Source organism: Lates calcarifer, linkage group LG10 (genome assembly GCF_001640805.2).
Source record: "Lates calcarifer isolate ASB-BC8 linkage group LG10, TLL_Latcal_v3, whole genome shotgun sequence".
NCBI lineage: Eukaryota > Metazoa > Chordata > Actinopteri > Centropomidae > Lates > Lates calcarifer.
In genome coordinates this window covers 7,955,967-7,978,398 of record NC_066842.1, presented here as the reverse complement: position 1 = coordinate 7,978,398, position 22,432 = coordinate 7,955,967, and the positions used below count along the sequence as shown (strand labels likewise).

The 22,432-nt window shown below is 40.3% G+C and overlaps 1 protein-coding gene across 6 annotated transcripts in view; it reads left to right on the top strand.

The window, feature by feature from the left end:
* Window positions 1-22,432, top strand: part of tmem117 (transmembrane protein 117) — a 45,158-nt gene that overhangs the window by 4,980 nt on the left and 17,746 nt on the right. For all 6 annotated transcript variants that reach the window (XR_001961841.2, XM_018684597.2, XM_051073224.1 and 3 more), the window contains one exon: window positions 13,736-13,868. Coding sequence is in view for 5 of the 6 variants with exons in the window: in XM_018684597.2 (XP_018540113.1) it covers window positions 13,736-13,868 (133 nt within the window). In the remaining variant the exon portion in view is untranslated. The remainder of the gene's footprint in view (window positions 1-13,735; window positions 13,869-22,432) is intronic.

Here is a 22,432-nt window from a genome sequence, read left to right as displayed (position 1 = left end):
CACAGAACACACTTTTTCAGTCAATACTGTACACGCTGTAGTGCCTCCGTGTATTGCTGTCACTTACTCTCTCATTTGCATGAGTCATAATAGTAAAGTAGGTGCTTCATCACATGAACTTTAGTCAGCTCTCAGTGAGGTTTTACACTAAGGCCCAGTGTATCTGGATCAGGGTCTGTACACGTACATTGGCTTGAGGGTATAGAGGACAGAGAGAGTGCAGCTCATCCTGCAGCCAGGTACAACTAATGCACTTCAACAGGCCTCCAAACAGATGGTTTTTGTTTCTGTGTGTGTATGCATGTGTGTGTGTGTGTGTGTGTGTGTGTGTAAGGAAGGACAGATGAAGAGAATCTGTGAGAGCAGGAGAAAGAGAGGCTGATGTTGAGAGTTGGAGAGGCGAATTGTGTCCTGTTATGTAATCACAACCCAGGTAGGACACAAGAGCTGTGTTATAGAAACAGGCCCACTGTAAAATTTATCATCTATTATAGATCTGTCACACAGGCCCACATGTCCCACCTACTGCACATCATGTCTCTACTGAAGCCCTGCAGATCTTTATCCAGTGTCTCCTCTGCTCTCATGTAGGCAGGCAGTGGGAACACTTCTGGATACAGTTCATGCAAAGGCTTGAGTACCTGAAAAAAATACTTTGGAATCGCAGTCAGTGGTTGCTGAAAGAATTTTCTGGAGTCACATTTTGAGAAGTTGTTTTGTGATGCTATTTTACACATGTAATGCATTGCATAACTGGAATAATTTTCGAGATAATGCTGTTTGCAGTTATGCTTAACTTCATATGAATTTGTCACAAATCTGGAAACAGACATTGTTTTTGAAAGCTGACATATCCCCTGAATCATTTATGATGGCCCCAGAAAATCTAAATATTTTACAGTGGATTGCACCTCCTTCTCCTCCCTCTAGTGATTAGTGTTTTCTTTTTCCTGCATGTGCTACAATATGTGATTTATTCCCTCAGAAACCCACACAGATATAAATCCTGTTGATGCAGAATCTTTGCCATCCTTCTTTTCAGTTATGTTTTTCAGCATGTTGCCATTTAGAGTAGGCAGAGGTACACAGTATTGTTCTCTGTTTGCCTCTGTTGGAGGAAAACAGAGAAGATGAATAGCTTGTGACAGATTATGCGATTTAAGACTACATTTGAGGTTCAAGGAACAACCTATGCTACTTCATTCAGCCACTCAAGGCTATGTGTGCTCTCTAATCGTGTAGGCGGCAGCCAATGACTTCTGGTCATTCAGAGGGAGACTGGCTGTCATTATGCATTTGTATTAAATCTTGGGTCACACTGGGTTTGTGAGCTGTCTATTTCAGTTTGAGTGTGGTTTTGTTTGCGTTCATCCATGGATCAGATGAAGCTACCGTTTTTAATTTTAAGACAGAGACTCCTTTGGGATGATCATGGTCAAGGTCTTTGCAGTGGTTTGCAGCAATTTTTCACTTACAAAAGACTGACTAACCAAGAAATAGAAGAAAAATGTGTTTTACTCTGTTGCTTTTAGTGGATGTGTGTGGAAGTGTATTGGAATCATAATTGTTTTTACTCAGACAGCATCTAAATGTAAAAGGCCTTCGGCTTCTCATTTAATAAAGATAAGTAGACTCAATCATTAGATTTCATTTGACAGAGTCTGAAAGTGAGGCTGCAAGACTAGTCAATAATTCACAAGTAAAAACACAAGCTTGGTCTCACATGGATGTACACACAGGAACACACAAACAGCACACAGGCTTACAGACTAAAAATGGTCATGGATTTTGTGACAAATCATGAAAAAGTCATTGATTTAAGATGGCAGATGGTGATCTGTTCCATAGTTAGGGGGCAATGGCAGCAAAGGAAGCTTAGGTCTTGACAACACAACATCCATAAGTGCCATGTCTAACAAAATAAGACAGCTACATGCCAAATGATGTGGAGATCCACTGACCCTCAAGACATTCAAAATTTAACATTTTGGCAAACACGTTTATTCACTTTTTCTTTCTAATCCACACACACACAAAACAAAGTAAAAAAAAACAAAAAACAAAAAAATAACTTGTTCAGAAAGTGCCTCCATAAAACCACAACTTGTCTTAAAATTGCTGTTATATATGTATGAAACAAACAAGATATGAGATATCAGTCAGTGAGCTTAGGAGGGACAGATAGTCATTTAACTCTCAGCAAGAAAGTGAATATAAGTTTGCATCCCAACATGTTGAACTGTTCCTTTAAATGTTTTATTTGGGTGACTTTTTTTGTGACGAGCAGATGTTTCTTGTGTGTGTTGTGTGAAGTTATATAATATTTATAACAAATGCTTCTCACAACTAGTTATTCTTTCTGCAGTGATGCAGCATCAGAGCACCACAGCTTTATGTCATGGGCCTACTTTTGCAGTAAATGACTATGGCACTGCCCATCCCCATAACGGGAGAAGTGAAACTGCTTCTCATTTCTTTCTCATACTGTGTCAGTCCCTAGATTAGCATAATATATTCACCTATCTCTCTCCAAGGCTTTCTGGATTCTAAAAGGTAAACTGAAGGGTAATTCTAAGTCATATGGAACACCATCCTAACCGGATTAGACCCTGCTTTGCATGTTATTACTGACATTTACATTCAATCAAATGCTAACCACTTGTCTCCACCTGGATTAGTCATTCGAGGCTCCAGAATAGTGTGAACAGCACAGGAAAAGGTGTCGGTAATGTGAAAATGCATTTCACTGAGCTGTTAAAACCACCGGACGTTTTGCTGAGCTCTGTGTGTGTTAGAGAGTGGGAGGCATGTCATTGGTTGCTCTGTTCTTGCAGTGCCTGTCGTCCCCTTTCCCTGATCTTGATGATTGTAGCCTGCAGGATGCCATCTGGGTTCTGTCATATGTTATTACTGTGCCATGCAAAGGCTGAGATGGATTATGTACGGTACTCTGTGGCTGCGGGTCAAAGTGGAGTGTGTGTCTGTGTGTGTGTAGGAGTGGATGGGTGGGTGGCAGAACTGAGCCTCTCTGCATGCTTTGTGTGTGTGTGTGTGTGTGTGTGTGTGTGTGTGTGGTGTGTGTGTGTGTGTGTGTGTGTGTGAGTGTGACTGCGGGATATTTTATTGTTCATGTTTGTGTCTCAGAGAATGTGTTGCTGCTAAGGGGGATACTTAATGCATCTGCAACTATTCATACTTGTCCTGAAATGATTAGTCTTTTAATTTATTATCAGGAAACAAGGATCATGATAATGGATTTATTGTTTAAGTCATGTGTCAATTAAAAATGATCAGCATCTCTGTTTTATATCACTGTTGATTGAATATCAGTTCTGTATTGATATCTGTTTAAGCTTGGTCAGACAAGTTCAATTCAGTTCAGTTTTATTTGTATATCACCAAATTACAACATGCATTATCTCAAGGGACAGAGTAAACTGTGTAAGACTGAGACTTTACAATACAAAATCCATCCATCCTTTAGCTATACCACTTAACCTTTGGGGGGCTGGAGCCAATCCTTAAAATATTATCCTTAATATATTATAAAGAACATAAAAATTGTGTGATGTGAAGTGAATTGTAACAATTTTCTGACATCTTATATATTAACTGGCTAATTGATCAAAATCAAATTAATTGATTGTAACAATAATGATGACTTGGACCTGGTATATATATATATATTATATATATATATATATATATATATATGTGTGTGTGTGTGTGTGTGTGTGTGTGTACACACACATTTTATCATGGCCATGCTCTCTGGATCTGTCTCTGATTTATATATATATATATATATATATATATATATATATATATGAAAATCCTCCATCTATGTCTGAATACTGAATGTGTCTGGCATCTGTTCAAGGTAATCCACAAATAGCACCATGACCCCAGACAATCAATAAGGCTGATCTGCACTTATCTGCATAATTATCAGCCCATAACTATTCAAACTTCAGCAAACGTATGGTGCCCTGCAGAGATGTATGTTACACACCCTCCTTCACTTCAGGCTCGTCTCTATTAGCCAGCTGCCCTCTTGCTCTGTAAATAATGTATGATGACTGCTGTGGTGTGAGTGCACTGCTGTGCCCCTTCATCCTGAATTTATTGCACCTCTATTTTACAGTTTGAAGCGTTGCATCTCTCAAAAGTTGATGCCTTTGATGAATTTTAGTAGAGCGTGCATTCATGTGAGATTGTTAAACACTCATACCATATAATGGTTGTGTTTGTTTTCTGTCGCTATCTGCACCAACAGCAGCATTAAGTTAAGAATTAAATTACATAATTGTGGGAAAAAATTACATGTAATATGAAAGGTGTTGCAGAGGTTTATCATCTGCATTTCCCCTTAGTTCTGCAGAGCAGTTTAGCAATCTTTCAGCTCAGTGTTTAGTTTTACATCCCACTTAGTATACCCACTTGCATCAACACTTTTGTTGCAGCAGCATGCACCTACTTTCAGCTAAAAAGAAAAAACAAACTCTGGTAAACCCACTGTGCACTGCCTGCTTAGCATCATGCAGCAACTAGATTGTGAACATAATGGAGCACTTAGAAACACATATTTTTTCCATAGGATTTGGTGGAGACCAAAACTAAGTGTAAATGGGAGCGAATATTAGACTTGAATTCTTAAGATGGCAAGACACTAGAATCCAAATGATGGCAATTGTTGCTCCATGCCTGCTAGATGAATGAAAAGGCAAAGCTTTGCCAACATGGTTAACTATAGTGTTGTGTTTACATCTTCTTGTGCTGCCCCCAAGTGGCCAAATAATGCGAGTTGAAATTTGGCTCTTATCTTGAATTATGAGCCCCCAATTCAACAAAAAAAGGTACAAAATGAAAACACTGACATTTTCCTTCCCAAAAATAAATTGCAACATTCTGTAAATCTGCAGATAATTTTTCATTGTCACAAAGACATTATTAATGTAACTTGCTGGTGGAATGAACTTCGTGTCCATGCTCTTGCCGCAAAGGATAAAGCACCAAGGCATTTGCACAGCAGACAGGGAGACAAAGACATAGAGCAATAATGACGAGAGCTGGCAAACAAAGGAAACCAGCCAAAAAGAAATTGCATATTTACCTGAAATGTATGACTCCTTTGGTCTGGAGCCAAGCCATAAATAACAGAATAAAATGATCTAACAGGCTGCTTACTGGAACAGGTAGAGTGGTACAGTGGCCTAGTAGCCAGCTCTCTGTGTTGTGGCTCTACTTGCTGCAGTCTCCCTGCAGAGGGAGTTCTGTTGTCACTTCCCGCCCCTGATTTATTATCCGGACACTTAGTTACAGAGTAGTTCAGCCCTAGGGATGCTAATGGCTGTAGTCATGGCTATTCCCAAATCCCCCAACCCCTCAACCCTCCCACCCCTGTGATGCTGTGGCCCAGCAAATGCGTGATGAATGGGGATGCAAGTGCAAGATGCACATGCTAAGATCCAGATAGTGCTATAGCTCAGGCCCTCTGCTCTCTGGGTTTGTTTTTAGGGGGTAGGGTGTTCACTAGGGTCCCTAAGGAGGGCAGGATGTTTGTTCTGATGATGGAAATAAAAACAGGATATAGTAGAGGTGTGTGCTGAAACCTAAAACAGATGAAAGTACACACGGGAGAAGAATGGGGCTGCCCTTACAGTTTGCACATAATGTGTGCAAATTGATGTGTTGAATACAGAGAGCAGTGATCAGGATCAGGAGCCTGCGCTACCTATAGCTCAGGAATCAATATTAGTATGATATATCGCTTACTATGTGGCCAAACATGAGCCGTGTTTTGGGTTTTCAAGGCCTGGTGTTTACTCCATTCATTGTTAATTTCAATAACATTTTCCATCTACAGCGTCTGGTTCACTGGACTACAGTCAAAATATTTGAACAGGAAGCGATGGTGGGTGTTTTTACAGCTTTGTTTTGTTAAGACTACAGCAGGAGTTAATCCCACCAGCATTGCCAATAAATAATAGGACAATGTATTCATACACCTGTACTCTCTGTTATGATGCAGGCACAGAGGTAGTCTGAAATCACCTAAACTGCATACTGTATACAGAGGGGTGACAAATTAAAGGAAAACCCAACATTAAGTGTATTATGAAGGTGCTGGGCCATCATATTTCCTCATTCAAATAATTAGGTCCACTTAGGTTTGTTGACACATTCATTATGTTTCTGCACCCATTTATTAAGATTTTCACTTTAATTTGTCACCTGTTTATACGTGATTGAGCAAATCAATACATTTAGTAACATTTTTTGGAAGACAAATTATACGTGTTTTTAGAGCTGAAATGATCAGTTGATTCCACAATAAATTACGATAATCATCATTCATCAAGTCAAAATGACAAACTGTCACAGATGTCAGCTTCTTAAATGTGAGGATTTTATGCTTTCCTCTGTTTTATATCTTTGTAGAAGGAATTGTTTTGGTTTTGGACTGTCGGTCAGATAAAACAGGCAATTTAAATATGTTACCATGGGCTATGGGAAATTATAATGGATTTTTCACAATTGACATTATCATAACATCATTATTACCTACCCTACATGGTTTTTGACAGTATCAAAAGTGACCAGTGCATTGATTTTACTGTGCACCACTGTATATAGTAAAATAATCACTGAGACCACTGCTGATTTACATTATTGTTCAGCAACAGAAAGTTTTATGGCAGCACATCAATGAGTCAAATATTTTTTTAATAAAATGTCTTTGTGATGCAAAACATTCTCATGATGTGATGTGATTTTGCAGTGATCACAATTCATCAGCCACAATAGTTTCTTTTTTCATTACAGTTCCACAATAGTGCAGTTTTTACACAACACACTTTAGGCTGAGATAATTGTACCATTAACATCTGTCACTGGCACCTGTGTAACAGTGATCCAGCCAAGGCAAATTAAGATAACTAGCCAAAAAAGTCAATCACTCAATTACTCCAATCCTCCTGCTAGCTCTGCAACACATCCTCCTGTATCGGTCTCTTTTCAAGGCCAGCAACTTCCTCTGGAACTGATCACTAGCCACAATATAAAGCACTGGGTCCAAGCAGCTGCTTACACTGCACATGGCCTCAAAGAATTCATAGGAGGCATAGAGAACGTTGGTGTTAGATGGTGTGACCTGATTATGGATTCTCATGCATACCAGAGTGATGACCATGATGTGGTAGGGCACGAAGGAGACCACAAAGACCAGTATGGCGGCAGTGATGAGCCGCAGAGGCTTCCCCCCTGCCCGCTGAGCTCCTCTGTGCCTTCCACCCCTCGGCAGGCGTCTCAGAACGCGAACTGCCATGATGTAAAAAACCAGCATGAAGCTGAACGGTAACAGGAAGCCTAATATTGTTCTGATAATTGTGATTGTCCTGACGTAGATAAAAGGGCCCTGGATGTGGTCCATGCACACAGTAACATTTTCTGGCCGCTGAATTGCAAAAGTTACAAATAAATCAGGGATGCAGCTCAAGACGAGCACAACCCATGTGCCAACTGAGCACAGCTTGGCTTTACCCACATCCCACCACCGGAGAGAGCTGATAGGGTGCACTGTCCCAACGTAGCGATCAAAACTGATCAGAGTGAGGAAGAGGATACTGCCGTATATGTTGATGTTGAAGGAGATCTTCTTGAACTGGCAGAAGATCTGTATGTCTTCGAGGTACGGCCTCTGGAAGGTGAAGTAGAGGGTGAAAGGGAGGGTGAGAATCCAGGCTGAGTCACACAGTGCCAGGTTCAACAGGAAAACATTGCTGGTGCTCGTTGTTTTCCTGAAGCAACTGTAGTTGACTATAGCTGCGACATTTCCCAGGATCCCCACGGGAAGGGCAAAAGTGAAGAGAACCAGCAGAATATAGCAATACCACTGGCCATTGACAAACTGGCTGCAGAATACTGTTGACTGGTTCAGAAACTCCAGCAGCACCTCTGGGATTTGAAGAACAAGAATTAGTCAGCTTTGCTGGTGAAATATGACCAATATTGAAGTCCCTAGAGCAATGCTGTTAGCATGGCTAAAAACAAAGCAGGCGTCTAATGACTGTGTTACGACTTTCACGACTTTTAGGTCCTAGTATGGGTCAAGCTCCAAAAACGTTTTTCACAGCCAATAACAGAGCTAGATAGTGACATTCTTAGATCACACCAGACTGGCAAATGCTCATTTTCATTTTTTCAAACTCCACACCCTCAGTTTGTAATGCAAGCTAGCAGGTTAAAAAAAAAAAAAAGAAAGAAAAAGTGGTCTCTGAGATTACTAAGTAGTAGTAGTACGTGTTTTGAAATTGATCTTGACTGGAATAACTGGTGGAGTCTTTCAGACAATTCCTAACATTTGATTTGTGATTGTCAAACTCAAGATAGAGCTGGTTTAAAAGGAATAAAACAATACAGAACTGCTAGGTAAGTTGCCAGTCACAGAAAATTATATATGACTCATGAATAATTTTCTTTAAATTGAACTTCCTGGCACTTAATGCATTATCCTGCTGGGTAAGCAACAGATTAAAACAAGCATAAAGAAATCATTGCTCCATGACCCAGCTCTTTTTCCACATAAAAGCTGATATTCTGTGGGATTGACTGCTACTACTAATACTGTATAAGCAAAGTTTTTAAACTGTATTGTTCTTATAGAATCTACTCTCTGGAATTGAAGCTCTATGAAACACTGAAACACAGTGACATACTTACTTTTTTAGTATATTTCTTTTTTTTCCCTTCAAGATTTAATAACTTCAATATCCTAATGTAAGCCGTTGTCTGTTTTATTGACACTGCCAGTAAGTCTTACTCTCAGAGAGTACTTTAAGTAAGATGTGTTCACCCACTCTCTCTCTCTGAGGGCCCTTTATATTTACTGTAGCTGTCTCCATAGTCTCTGAGCGTCACTGGTGTGTCCAGGAAGTGAATGCTTGGCTGTCTACTGTGAACAATGAAACCTCGGGGACTGTTGATCTATTGCCTCAACCATTTCAGCTCCTGTTTGCACTTAATCAGAGATAATACATTCATTTTGCTCAGGTGAGCGGATCTTAACAATTTCCTTTGAGTACATTTCAACCTAGATCATGCCTTTCTGTCTACCAGTCAGTACCCACTGAAATGTAGAAGAGTTTTTACATCTTATTTTGTGATGATGAAGTTAAGTATGTGTGATTTAAAACTCAAGAATTTTTTTCATATAGCTACATTGTAAGAAATAATTTTAAGAAGTGTCAGAATACTATATAATGTAGATGGAAGTGACAGTATTACTACAACATTTGTGTCAGGAAATTGACGTAATTTAATCAAATAAAAGTTTATTCATTAACATATCATTAATTATTGAAAAGTTGAATAAACTTTATGTGGAATATTTTAACTGTTTGATCCTAAAAAATGGTAAAATCAAAGTATTTCAGGCTAAGACTGTACTTACCTCCTTTAGTCGTGTCAGACTCATTGAATTGCGGTATCATGATGAATGAGGACAGTGATCACATCTCCGGTTGCCGTCACTCCTCCTCCACCAGCTGTGTGCTTGTCATCTGTCAGGAGCTGCCAGTGTGCTGCCTTACCTGTGAGACTGGTGTGTGTGTGTGTGTGTGTGTGTGTGTGTGAGAGAGAGAGAGAGAGAGAGAGAGAGAGAGATACAGTGAACAGAGGTTTAAGTAAAACAACTGTTAAAACAAAGATACATATTTGATACATGCATATTTGCTGTGCCAGTGTGTGTGTATAACTGATGGTTTTATTTATGTTTGTGTTTCTGGCTCCAAGGCTCTCTGAATGTCCTCTAAGTGGATTACTACAATAAATCTGGTGACTTTATAACCTGAGCACTTCCCAGAATTACTGCATATGATCTCATTATCAGATAGAAACTGATAACCATAACGTCAGCAGTTTGAATCCTTTGATCGCCTGAGACAGCCTGGACAGGATGGGATTTTGAAAAACTTTGTTATTTCATAGGAATTACTGTGAATTTGAACACATAAAAGACACTTATCCCCTAGTTTCTTCAGCTGAGATGCGTGTTCCACTGTTTCCTTGTCTGTGTTGTCCTGCTTTATCATGCCACATACTGTATACAAGATGTTCTGTATGCATTTACCACAGCTCAGCTTTACTGGATTAGTGGTTTATTCAGTCATGTTGGAGAAAACAGTACAACCTTGTGGATCAATTTCAAGGTTGAAATGTAGTTTGGACGTCAGCCCTGGCTGCTTTTCTGTCACATTCCTAAAACTGCAAATGTCGTCTGAAAACATACAACAATACACCATTTGACAGTTTATACTGAAAATGATGGTGCAATGCTCAGTGTGTTCACAAGCTGAGTTCAGAAAAATACAGTAAGATTTCACAGATGAAAACGGTCGTGACAACATGCACTAAGTTCAGACACAGACTTGGCATTTTGATGTGATTCAATACAAAGGACATGAGAGGACAGACAGCTTTCCTGATGAGGCTTAAAATGGTGCAACCATTGGACACCTACTATATGTAGATTTAGAGCAAGGTGATCCCGAAAATGAATTTCTCTCCTCCTAAAAGCATGGAAAAAGGCACTGTGCATTGACTGTAAGGCTCCAGTGGTTATCTGCATATTTCTTATCAGTGCACGTGCCAGGCAGCTCTCTAGTACGTTTCAATGTATTACCACTAGATGGAGACACAGCTATATGTTTCATTTTCATTTGGAAACAACTTGAGGAGAGGTGGATATGATCTCATCTCAAACACGGTGTTATAAATAGCACTGGAGGAATGATACTGCAAATTACTGTAAATACTGTGGATTGGTATTCAAAATGTAATTGCACTCCTTAGTGTGATACACCACCTCAGTCCATGTGACGAGGTGTATTTGCAGTGTGGGTGAGCGAGAGTGAGAAAGAGATATAACAAGTGTCTTCACTCTGTGTGTGTTTTTTATTGCCTGTGTTTGTATAGGTGGCTGCCTTGTCCATGTGTGTTGTTGTTGTTGTCCCCTGCTGGGCTGAGCCTCTCAGCAGGCAGCGCTCATGAATCACTCCTTATCAGGGTCCTTTACTGTCGGGAGGTGCAGTGACTCAAGCGGCTTGGCTGAGTAGTCTTGAATCACCCCCTAGTTAAAAGCCGCCCATACAGGCTGAGAGAGGGCGGCCGTGCTTGCCGGCGCAGCATGCTGCTTTAAAAGTCAGATCTGCCGATACACACTGTGCACCTACATCTAAGCCAGGGCTCATTGGCACTGGAGGCAATTAAGTTCACCCATGCAAGTCAATTCAATTATGCATCTGTGATGAGCCCTGAAATACCACAGAGCAAGACGTATGGTGTGGCCTCACACGAGGCCACTTTACTTTAGCCTCAGCCTCCCAAAATTTTGAGGTTGGATATTGTTATCAAGGGAGTATTCAAGTTTTTATTCTCTTCTACAATAACTGCATAAACAAAGTTAGACTAATACTGCAGATCTGCCGTTAACTAAGATGCATTTTCTGTATGATATATTAAAGATGAAAGATAAACTTTATTAAATCCATGGGGGGGAATTTGTATCCTTGCAGCAGCAGCAGGATATAGATGAGGTTAGGTATCAGGCGTAGTTAGAGAGAAAAAAATATTTACATTTGTTGAACCTACAACAGGAGGTGCTTTAATTATAACCACACTTTAAATCTTCATCTCCATAGGAATCTCACCATCTTTGTTTTTATGCACACAGCAGAAAAAACTAAAAGTGAGCAAGCTGAGATTGAACAGCATGTAAAACTATTGGAGAGTAAACCAGCCAGGCTGTAATAGGAAAATAAATGGAGCATTCTGCTTTGCTATCTTTCCGACTGTGTGTGTGTGTCTGTATGTGTGTGCGGACATAAACACAATGAGCTCTCCGAGGAGCTGTAACTCAAAGGGACGCTGACTGAGCTGGAGGAGAGAAAAACAAAGAGTTGTTCCTGGGAAGATGGCCGCTTCTGGCACTGGATCACAGCTCACACAGACAAAGCAGAGGGAGAGCCTTGGAATGTGTGTGTGAGCAATATGTAAAGTAGTGGAAATAGGGGTGTATAGCCAAGCTTTTTCATAGAGGATCTCTTAATTAGAAGTCAATTGAGTAACCTTGAAGTGGTTGATGGTTGGGTTCACCATGTGAGGACCTCATCATGGAGTCTGTAAAAAAATGGCTGGATAATGTTTTTTGTGGCTCCAGAGGGAGCTTTGTCAAGACTGACGCTGGGAGTAGTGAATGAGCGAACAAGTGGGATGATTTTGGACAAATAGCCCAGGTGATGTCATAGTGATGTCATCAGGGTTATCTCACCTTGTGGCATCACAAACAAAGAGCTTGGAGATTTAAAGATGTGCATTTCCTGGGCAGGAACTGTCAAATAAGGAGATTCTTGACAGACTGCTACGACCTTTCAGACGAGGACCATGTGACTGATGCGGGTAGCCAAGCTTTTTCTACAGCTAGCGAGCTAATCTCATAGCATGTTTACTGCCAGCTGACCACTACTGTCTGTTATTTTACAGACCACACTGGCTGTTGATTTGAAAATGTTTTTTTTTTTTTATAGTATATGAAAGAATCATGCTATGGCCGCATTTCAGAGCGAGTAGATTTTTGAAAATGAGTTGTTTCCTGTTAACTACAAAAGCATTGAGGTGTGTCCTCTTTATTATCTGATATTTCTTTGGACAGTGTGAACTTTATCAAAATGCAACTTGAAATTTCTGAAGTTCCCCTTTTCATTTGATTTCGTATTCAAATCCTATTTGACCCAGGTCTGAATGATGGTGGTAGTAACAGACTCCCAAAAACATACAAAGTAGATTTCTTTTGTCACACAAGCTGTGTTGGAGGTACATCAAGGACTCTGACAGCTGTTGTGCAATTACATTATGCATACCTAATTGCATCACACGTGTTATTTTTTTAGATCACTACCCAGTACTTTACACTTCACTTATGTAATCCTTTTTCATCCTACTCTCAACAGCAAAAAAAAAATGCGCCTTTGAATTAAAGATATAAATATTTTTCTGTTTGCCATTAGGAACAGCCAAATAAAAATTGGTCTGTCAGAGGCACTAAAAGCACCAACTGCAGTGTTTTAAAGGTACAACAACAAGCTAACAGAGGTATAATAAACCTTGTTGTCTTCATGAGTTCTGCTGAGCGCTGCCACCAAAGGACAAGCTTGTGTGATTATGTATTCTGTGCAGAAGGCTGCGTATCCGAATCAATCTCATGCTCTGCCAGAGAGATATTTCTCCATAATTTGATTCCAAGCCAGAACTGTAAAAAAAAAAAAAGAAAAAGAAAAACACCACAGGTCACAAATGTTTGAATAATTTCTCTAATCATGCAGAACTCGCATCATGAAACACAAGCAAGCATCAATTGCTGACTGACAGCACATCCACCAGATGCATGAAATGATGTGTATGTGGACTATTTTCTGTTGAAACTGATGATGACATAGTGACTGTTTGAAATTGGTCAGGAAAAGACAATTACTTCAGGCTTGTGGAAGTGACACCTCAAAGTGGTCTTTAATCTTAATTTCATTGCCTAAAGGGCATGCATCTGCCAGAGTAGAACAATATTGATCTGTGTGACTAATTTATTTACTTTCATCTTCATTTTCATGGGCATACATGTTAGCAGGTTGACATGCTGTTTGAACCACCACTGACAGCAGTGTCCTTGTCATGCTCCCTTTAGGTCGATACCTGCGCCTGAAAATGTTCCGTGAGGATCATGGCTCCTGGATGACTATGTTCTTCAGCACCATCCTCTTCCTCTTCATCTTCTCACACATCTACAACCTTTTCCTGCTGATGGCTGGAAGCATGGAGTAAGCCATTCAATCTCTCTCTCTCTCTCTGTCTCTGCCCCTTTTCCTTCATTCTCTGCTTCCCATTTGTTACACACTGTACGCTCCCCTTTGGCTGGCGTGATTGATCTAAACGTCTTGCCTGAACAGAGACCCGATACCAGCCTGATTAATCAGCCCAGACTTTAAATCACAGGTAGGAGCTAGGCAAGGGGAGGGTGGTTAATCCTGAAAGATCACCTTCAGCAACCCACACTTATTCTCCCATGATCCTGACTTATTTTTTGACACCTCTCTGGCTGAAAACCAAGAGGCTTTTGCCACATCTCTCTCAGTTTGTGCCTCGGTTTTTGCTCCTGTTGCTCCAGCTTACCTGCTGAGAGACCACTGTGCACAGCAGAGCTTGACACCCACACATCAAGCCGATGACAGGAATCCGTTTATGCATTTGCAATGTGTCCGTCTAGAGGAAGGAAAACATGCCCTTGAAGCCAGCCAGCCAGAGACGAGGTCACAGCGAGGTGATTTACCATTTTGTTTGTTTGGGCTGTTAAAAAAAAAACCCAGTGTGGCAGGTGTCTATTCAGGTACAAGCTGTCAAGAGGGAGGCCAGGGCTGTAATGGGATCTGTCTATACAACGCTGCTTTCCCATATTAACAACAAGCGTCAACTATCCATAAGATGCAGGCAGATGAAGGCTATTAGCTAGCAGGCAAGGTGCTGTGTTTTTCTGTGGCCAGAGGGATGAGTTTGTATAATCAGCCCATCTGTCACTCTGGCCGACGCAGTGACACCGGCATCCATCTTGTCCGCTCTCTCTGGTTGGCCGAGAAAAAGGAAGCGCGCGGCTGAGCAGGGGGGCAGGTCCACCGAGACGATGAATGTTGCTTGCTCAGGGAAAAGTTACATTTGCAGTCACACTGAGTGCATCTGTCACAAAAAGGATTCCTTTTTACTGCCTCTCATTTCAGCTTTGAAATGTCAAGAAAAGGGGCCCCTTTTTCAGTCTGTCAGTATATTTTTGTCCTGTATGTTTCACAAGATGACATCCGGATAATAGAGAAAAATAATGACTTACTCGTTTTTTGAGATGTAACATATAATTTATATCCATCTAACATCTCCAAGTCACACTGTCACCATTCATATTAGCTGCATCAGTTGTCCAGATATAAAAAGTAGCAACCATAACAGCTTATTAAACAATTACACTGGCTGACACAACACTAAAACCCATCCATAATTAATTGCTTTGGATGTGTGTTGTGCACTGACATCAGTTACTTGACGCTGCAAAGCTCTTCTCACAAAGACAGATGGTGCTGTTGTAAAGCGAGTGAACCTGACCCTGCTAAGACACCTGGTCGTTTTCTGCACTCACAGACAACCTCCACCCCCACCCCCACCCCCACACACACACACACACTCCCTCCCCTCCCCTCCCTTCCCTTCCCGTCCCTCTTTCCCGCTTGTTTTCTTTCTGCTCCAGCAGTATGTCCACCAAGGACCCGGGCCCTGCCAAAAACCATTAGTGTTCACATCTCTGCTCAAGACCGACATGTAAGAGCAGTGTTCACACTCTGCCAGGATGCCCCTCAGAAGACGGGCTCCAGGGCTGCGATAGCATGAATGCAGCAGAGTGAGGGAAAAGGTGGCAGAGAGAGGGAGGGAGTGAATCGGGGGGGTGGGGTGGGGGGTTTGTGGGAGAAGTGCTACAGCCCTGATGATGCGGTGAAAGTTAAGTCTTTTGATCTATGTCCAAACTCTATTTGCATGCACCCCCACCCCACCAATCCCTCCTCCAACCATTCCCTCACCCCGCAGCGAGGCTGTTGTAGTTTTCTCTTTTGCCACAGCACAAAGGCAAAGTACAATATCCCTTTGTGGCTGCAGCTGGCCCTCTGTGAGAATGAATGGTGTTTTTCCTTTTCATTTGTACTGAGAGAACAAGCCACTGTGAGGTATTGTTACTGCCAAGGGTTTTTAAAGGGTAGGTATTTTGGCATGGGTTAGCTGGCTTTGACATCTAGCCATGATGGTGCACTGCGGGGGATGCTCTTCTGGTGGCTACACAGGGTGTCCCACACACACACGCACACACACACACCAAACACATATTGTTCACGTCTTACACTTTGCTTGAGCTAGCCGTTGGGACATGTATGTGTGTGTGTGTGTGTGTGTGTGTGTGTGTGTGTGTTTGTGTGTTTGTGTGTTTGTGGTAAGATTGGGGGGTTGGCGTCTGTCTCCCTGCTGTCTCCCCGACCTGATGCTGTATGCTGCCTGTGCCCTTCGCTCATTAATATGCTTTAATTTTCTTTGACCTTTCAGTCAGTCTTGAGCTTGATTTAATTAAAACTAGCGATACACCCACAAGGAAAGAAGATAAACTGCGCCATTAGAACAGTAAACAATCACTGATAAGAGAGTGTATATCTTTTTGAATGAGAAGCTTTTATTCATGTTTAGTCATGTCAATCAGTTCATCAGAGCCATTATCTCACTAGCTCAAAGAGATTTCCAGACTGTGTAATCTTACACATGTCCAACAGTGTGTTAGCCAATATTTAAGCAGCCACTTCTAGGTCAACAGCTATCAACCTGTTACCTGGCTTATGTCATATCAGGGGGGAAAAAAGCCCTGTCCATTGTGGCTCCCTGGGAGCTTTAATTCACACTTGTTACCAAACCCTCACATCTGGGCTATTTGCATTTTAATGTAACTGTCAGATTAAGAGGAGGCTGTTTGTGTGAAACCAGGGGAGTGTGACCGCCCAGGGAGTTTGACAGGCTTCATGAATGTTCTGTCACGCCGCACAATCCCATTCAGCCATCTTATGGCGCCATTACCAGCCGAAATCAGCCCCTAATTAGATGGTGTTATTTAATTAAGACGGCCCAATGCGTGGCGTACACATTAATCATGACTAATTTAGAGAAAGGGGGTGGTAAAGAATGTGAAGGTGGAGGGTAGGAGGAGAGGTAGGGAGTATGTGGGGAAACTAATGAGGAACTGCAGTAGGATAGGGACAGTGAAGCTGTAAAATGATGTCTGTACTTCTTCTGTTTGTTACTCAGTAGAGGAATAAATTGATAGATGTCAGGACGAGGGGGAAAAGTGGCAACAACTGAGCCATGAGTGCATGAAGCAGAGTGAAGGGGTGGCATTCAGTTGGTGGATATCTTTGATGAGGAGCAGGGAGGGGTGGATTTGGCATTTGACTACAGCGATACCCTGAGTGGGATTAGACCCCATCGTGTAAGGGTATTTGTCTTTGTTTTCCGTGATCCTTTGTGCTGCGTGCATGCTAGTCCCCCTCGTCTGTCTGTTTGCTTGTCTGGCACTAAGCTTGGGTAATACCATGAACAAGTGGATTTAAAAGGCTGAATAAATAGTATGTTGTGGTATGTAGATGCCTCCTGTTGCATGCAAGCACACATGGGACTTGCTGCTGCCTTCACTATAGCAGCATTTTCTAACAATGGCCTCTATGATCTGGACTTTGAAATGTATGACTAACAAGCTGTCTGTCAGTTTTAGATGTAGATATTCATGCTGCAAAGACAGTTAACTGATATTGGTAGGTAATTACAAAGGTGATTAAACTACATTAGTTCACAAGGCTTAATGGTAGTGGCCAATCCATTGCTGACCAATAGTTTCCAAGTCCACAAGTTGCATTAAGTTGAAAAGTGTGCATGCTGTTAATTAACTCTCTCTCTCACTGTTCTAAAGTCAAAAAAGCCCCAAAAAAATACTTTAAAAAAAAAACTTAACCATCTCTTTATGCCCGGCTGTTGAGAAGTCATATGGCTTTTAAAACATGTCTAAACCAACTGCGTTGATATACTATCAACATGTTTGGTTTAGCTTAAAGAACACAAGCTTAATGACTGTGGGGTCATTGATAATCATACGTGCCTTTTTGAGGACTTCTTTCTTATTAAGCTGAACAAGATCTCTGTGTTTTGCTAAGAATTTTAGAGCAGTAAAAGGGACCTTGTATTCGACTCTTGACCTTTTGATATAAACTGGCAAATAAATGAAAAAGTTAAAATGTGGCAATGAAAGATATGTAAAATGTCAGGATTCTCCAGTCTAGTTAAAAGGAGTTTTATGCCATAGAGAGTGGAAGCACTGCTGAGTCTTTTTCATAATGCCATCTGTATCTTCACCTAATCTCCATCAAAGATGGTGGAGTTGTTGTGGAGGATTGTCTAGGAACTGTCTGCTCAGGTGATACTGTTCAGCAAATACTGTTGATTTTGATTTGTGGACATCTACAATTTCCTGTAGCTCTGTCTCCAATTTTACTGACATTGTCATTTTGGACAGGAAATTGTAAACACCCAGGCATTCTTAAGAGATACATCATGATATTTTACCCATGATAAGTTCTCTATCAGAGCACATTTTCCTTTTTTCAAACAAGATTTTTAGGCATAGGACAGTAAGATTAGAGTTAATGACATCTGTCGATGAGAAATTAATTGGCAGATAAATCTACAGTGAAAATAATCATTAGCTGCATCCCTAAAATAACTATTCAGAATATGTATGTTTAAATATGGCAATTTGCTTGTCAGTTTTGACCCTAACAATATTTGAGGCACCACCATAATGCCTTTATGAAGACGCTGTCAGAAACAGTTACTACTGGACCTTGATGTTGAAACCTGTTGCTGTTTGTAAATCACAGTAAATGTCTTGCAGTTTAGATAAATTGGTCTATCTTTGCCTTTCTCACTCTGCCGCTCTCATACATACACACACCCACACCTACTTTCTGAGCATATCTCCTGCTGTCTTTCACACTCCTACACATGCACATTACGTTGGTACCTCAAAAATGACTCATTACGTATTTACCAAATGTTTAGTCAGTGCAAAGCTTTCCTTCTTAAAGTCATTTTCTCTTCTCTCAGAATATCTCAGAAACAGACTGGGTGCTATATGAAACAGTGAGGTCAGTCATTTCCTCTCTGATTTTATTATCTTGCTGTTTTCTGGGACAGAGGGGAGGAGCATCAGCAGTGGCTGCGGCCCTTCACATACGTCACTGTCACATAAAGAAGAACAGTTGTAAACAATAAACATCATAACCTTGACAGCGGCGTGTGTCCGGTGGGAATATACAACGTGCATATTTGTGTTATAGATGTGTATAAGTGTGTATGTATGTGTTGTTGTGTTGCAGCGGGACAGATGGATTGTCCACGCATGTGTGAGTTTTTGTGTGTAGTACCACACAGCTACACTCCATTCAGTCTTGTCATCTCTTCATTATGTTTCACCATAACAATTAATATCTCTGATAACATTTCAGTTCCATCATTTGAAAGCTTAACATTTTGCATGTCATGTTCCCTTGTTACACTAATTTATTGCTGGTCCATAGCCAATTTCTCGAGAAAAAAAAAAATCATAAAGCATGTTCTGACATTTCTAAATACCACAGGTATTGCAGAACAAGTAATTTCAAGGCAGATAACCAAAAACAATACAAATGATTATGTTTATGAAGCAGTTAGTCTTCTTACTAGTTGTCTAAAATGATCCTTTCATGTCTGCTGTGCGTGTGCGTGTGTGTGTATGTGTATGTGTATGTATCTATGTTATCTTATTATCTGTGTTGAGTGTTGAGTTACCTCAGTTGAGGATAAACTCAGTTTGGTTTCTCACTTTTCTGGACTCAGCTTTATTTATCTTTTTTTTTTTTTTTTTTAAATCTACCTTCCTTTTACCTGTTGGTAATGTTGGTATATTTTAACCATGAACACGCCTGTTTCCTAACATTAACCAAGTGGTTATTTTTATAACCATGACCTCGAAAATCCCCTAACCTTAACAAAGTACTAATTTTAATACAAACCATGATATTTCCCTAAACCCAACCAAACCTTAGAGTTGTCGCAATGGTTTTGAGCATCACTGGCAAATGATGTCATCCTCTCGGACAACATCACAATGTGTAATTCTAAAACCATGTATTTTGTAGTTTAATTTGGAGGACCTCTTGGGGATACTAGTGTTCATATAAAGTTCCTCAATGTTAAGGTACAAGAAGACCTGGTTTTGGACCATTTTGTCGTCATGGAAAGCTTATAGTGGAAAAGGATGGTCTGATACAGCGCTGTCTGGGATATTGCCTGACGGTATTCGCTCCCATTCCTGAGAGGAAGGGAATGATAAGGACTAAAAGGACTCAATCTCCAGCCAGTTTAATACAATACGTGGTCTGATTCTGTGCTGAGTGATGAATAGAGATTGAGGGTTTAAGTTGCTTTGGGAGATTGTATAGTGATAGTGAAGAGAGTGTGTGTATTGACAGCTTTATGCTTCCTGGTAACTATTGCTGCTCAGCATTGTACACTGTAAATACAATGCTGGGTACTGTAGTGCACAGAGAGGAGACAGGCAATGCATTTCAATGTGGAGCCGGCCAAGGTCGAAATTTAATGTTCTGAATGAGTCCAGCCTTTACGGGGCAGAAGAGGTCACTCAGTTGCTACGGTCACTAAATCATTGGCTGTTTGACAGAGAAAACAAGTTAATTAAACCCAGCATGAAAGCATATATGTCCAAATGGACAGTGAAAACATTAATAGAAATCAGGGTATTTGATGACTCAGAGCAGTGAAAGCTCTCAGCATGCTGTTTTATAACCTTAATTATCAGGACTCCCATAGGCCTTGAAAATACTTGAGTTGGGACTTTGATAAAAAATAAAATTAAACCATAAATCCTTTATTTTAAATTGGTGAATATATGGACCTATAGAAGTGCTTGGTTTATGGCAAAGTATGACATTGCAAAAATGTTTTGGGCACTATGCCTCACTGTGGATTGTTGATGAAATTACTTTTATAGGTTTAGATGTAATTAAAAATTCCTTACAGGGCCAGTCCATTACTAACAGGCCTCCAGTATTTCCACAAAAAAGGAGCAATCTGATGGATTTTTATTGTAATACATTTGTGTAGGGCTGCGTCATATAGGTGAAATCAATACCATAATTTTAGTAATGCTTGTCTGATATTAATATCATTATATGGCAAGTGTACTGTCTGTATAATCACATATACAGGTAAAAAATTAAATTGATGTTCAATGTATTGAACCTTGTGTTATTTTGGACTGTATTATATTCCAGACTCTACAAGAAGCAGTGATTGAAAGTCAGTAACTAATTATATTGGGGTTTCATTACAGTGTGCTTGGAATGATTTCTTTTTTTGTAAAATGAAAACATGACATGGTCATATCTTCAGTGCTGAAATAATTAATTGATATGATGGTCAACCAACAAAAAATGAATTGCAACAGTTTTGATAATAATAGTTTCAGGTTCTTATTAAGTGAAAATGGCAAGCGTTTGCTGGTTTCAGCTTTCAAATATGAGGATTTGCAGCTTTTCTCTGCTTTATATCATTGTAAATTAAATTAAAGCTTGCACAATGAGTTGATTATTCAATCAGTAAATTGTCAATTAAATGTTAATTAGTTTCGTAATTACTAAGTAACATTAGACATTTATCGGTTTCAGCTTCTTAAATGTGAGGATTTGATATTATATGATATGATAGTAAACTGTATATTTGAAGGCTTGGGATTGCTACTAAGACTTAATTCATCTGTAAACTAATTGCTAATGAAAATAATCTTGTTGCAGCTCTGTTATGAATATCTTTGGGTTTTGTACTGTTGGTCAGTACAAATGACATTATCTCGGGCCTTGGGGAATTGTCTGTTTTTTTTTTTTTTTGTTTTTTTTTTTACCACTTAAGTGTTAGCTCTGGCCTTACATTGCTGCACCTTATCAAAAAGCTGAGTGTAACCCTGTGCACTAGACCTCATCACTGAAGATTCTGCAGCCAAATGTGTCATCACAACTACTTCTACTGAAAAGTCATACACAATAATGATGAGCTTCAAGTCTATCACAACTTGATATAAAACAATATTCAACCTATACATAAGTGCCAAATAGCTGAACAGACAAAGAAAATCTCAAGCTTCATCCAAAAAAATACAGTGACAGAGATATCATTGTTCCAACCACAGCATGTAAATGAGCTTTCTTAAAGAATCAAAGCCAAGCGCCAAAGATGTCACCAAAGTCAAAGAACAATGATCTTGCAGATTATCACTTTAGTGCAATAGATAAAATGGCCTTTTTCACTGGTTAATGTCAAACCAGGGTAACGTCCAAACTCATAACTCTATAACTTTATACCCTCTGTAGCACAAAATTGTAATTTCTTGCATGTGATGGAACAAGACTTTGAAAGGCATTGAAATGTCCTTGAATATTATGTCTGAACAAGTGTGGGAAACCTGATAACATTCCACAGAGGGTCAAAGCTGGCTGAGCTGGCCGGCTGGCACCGACACTGCCACTGGCTCTGCGATTAAGCCACGGGAGCCATTTTGGGGCTGATTATTCATGGTGCTACTGTACTGATGTTCCACCACACTGAATTCTCTCATTAGGTCACCCGGCTCTAAAGGCCATTAAATTTTCAGTCAGCATGAATAAGTCAGGGAGTTCTGCCTCTGATCATGCAGTGCGAAGAGTCCCCA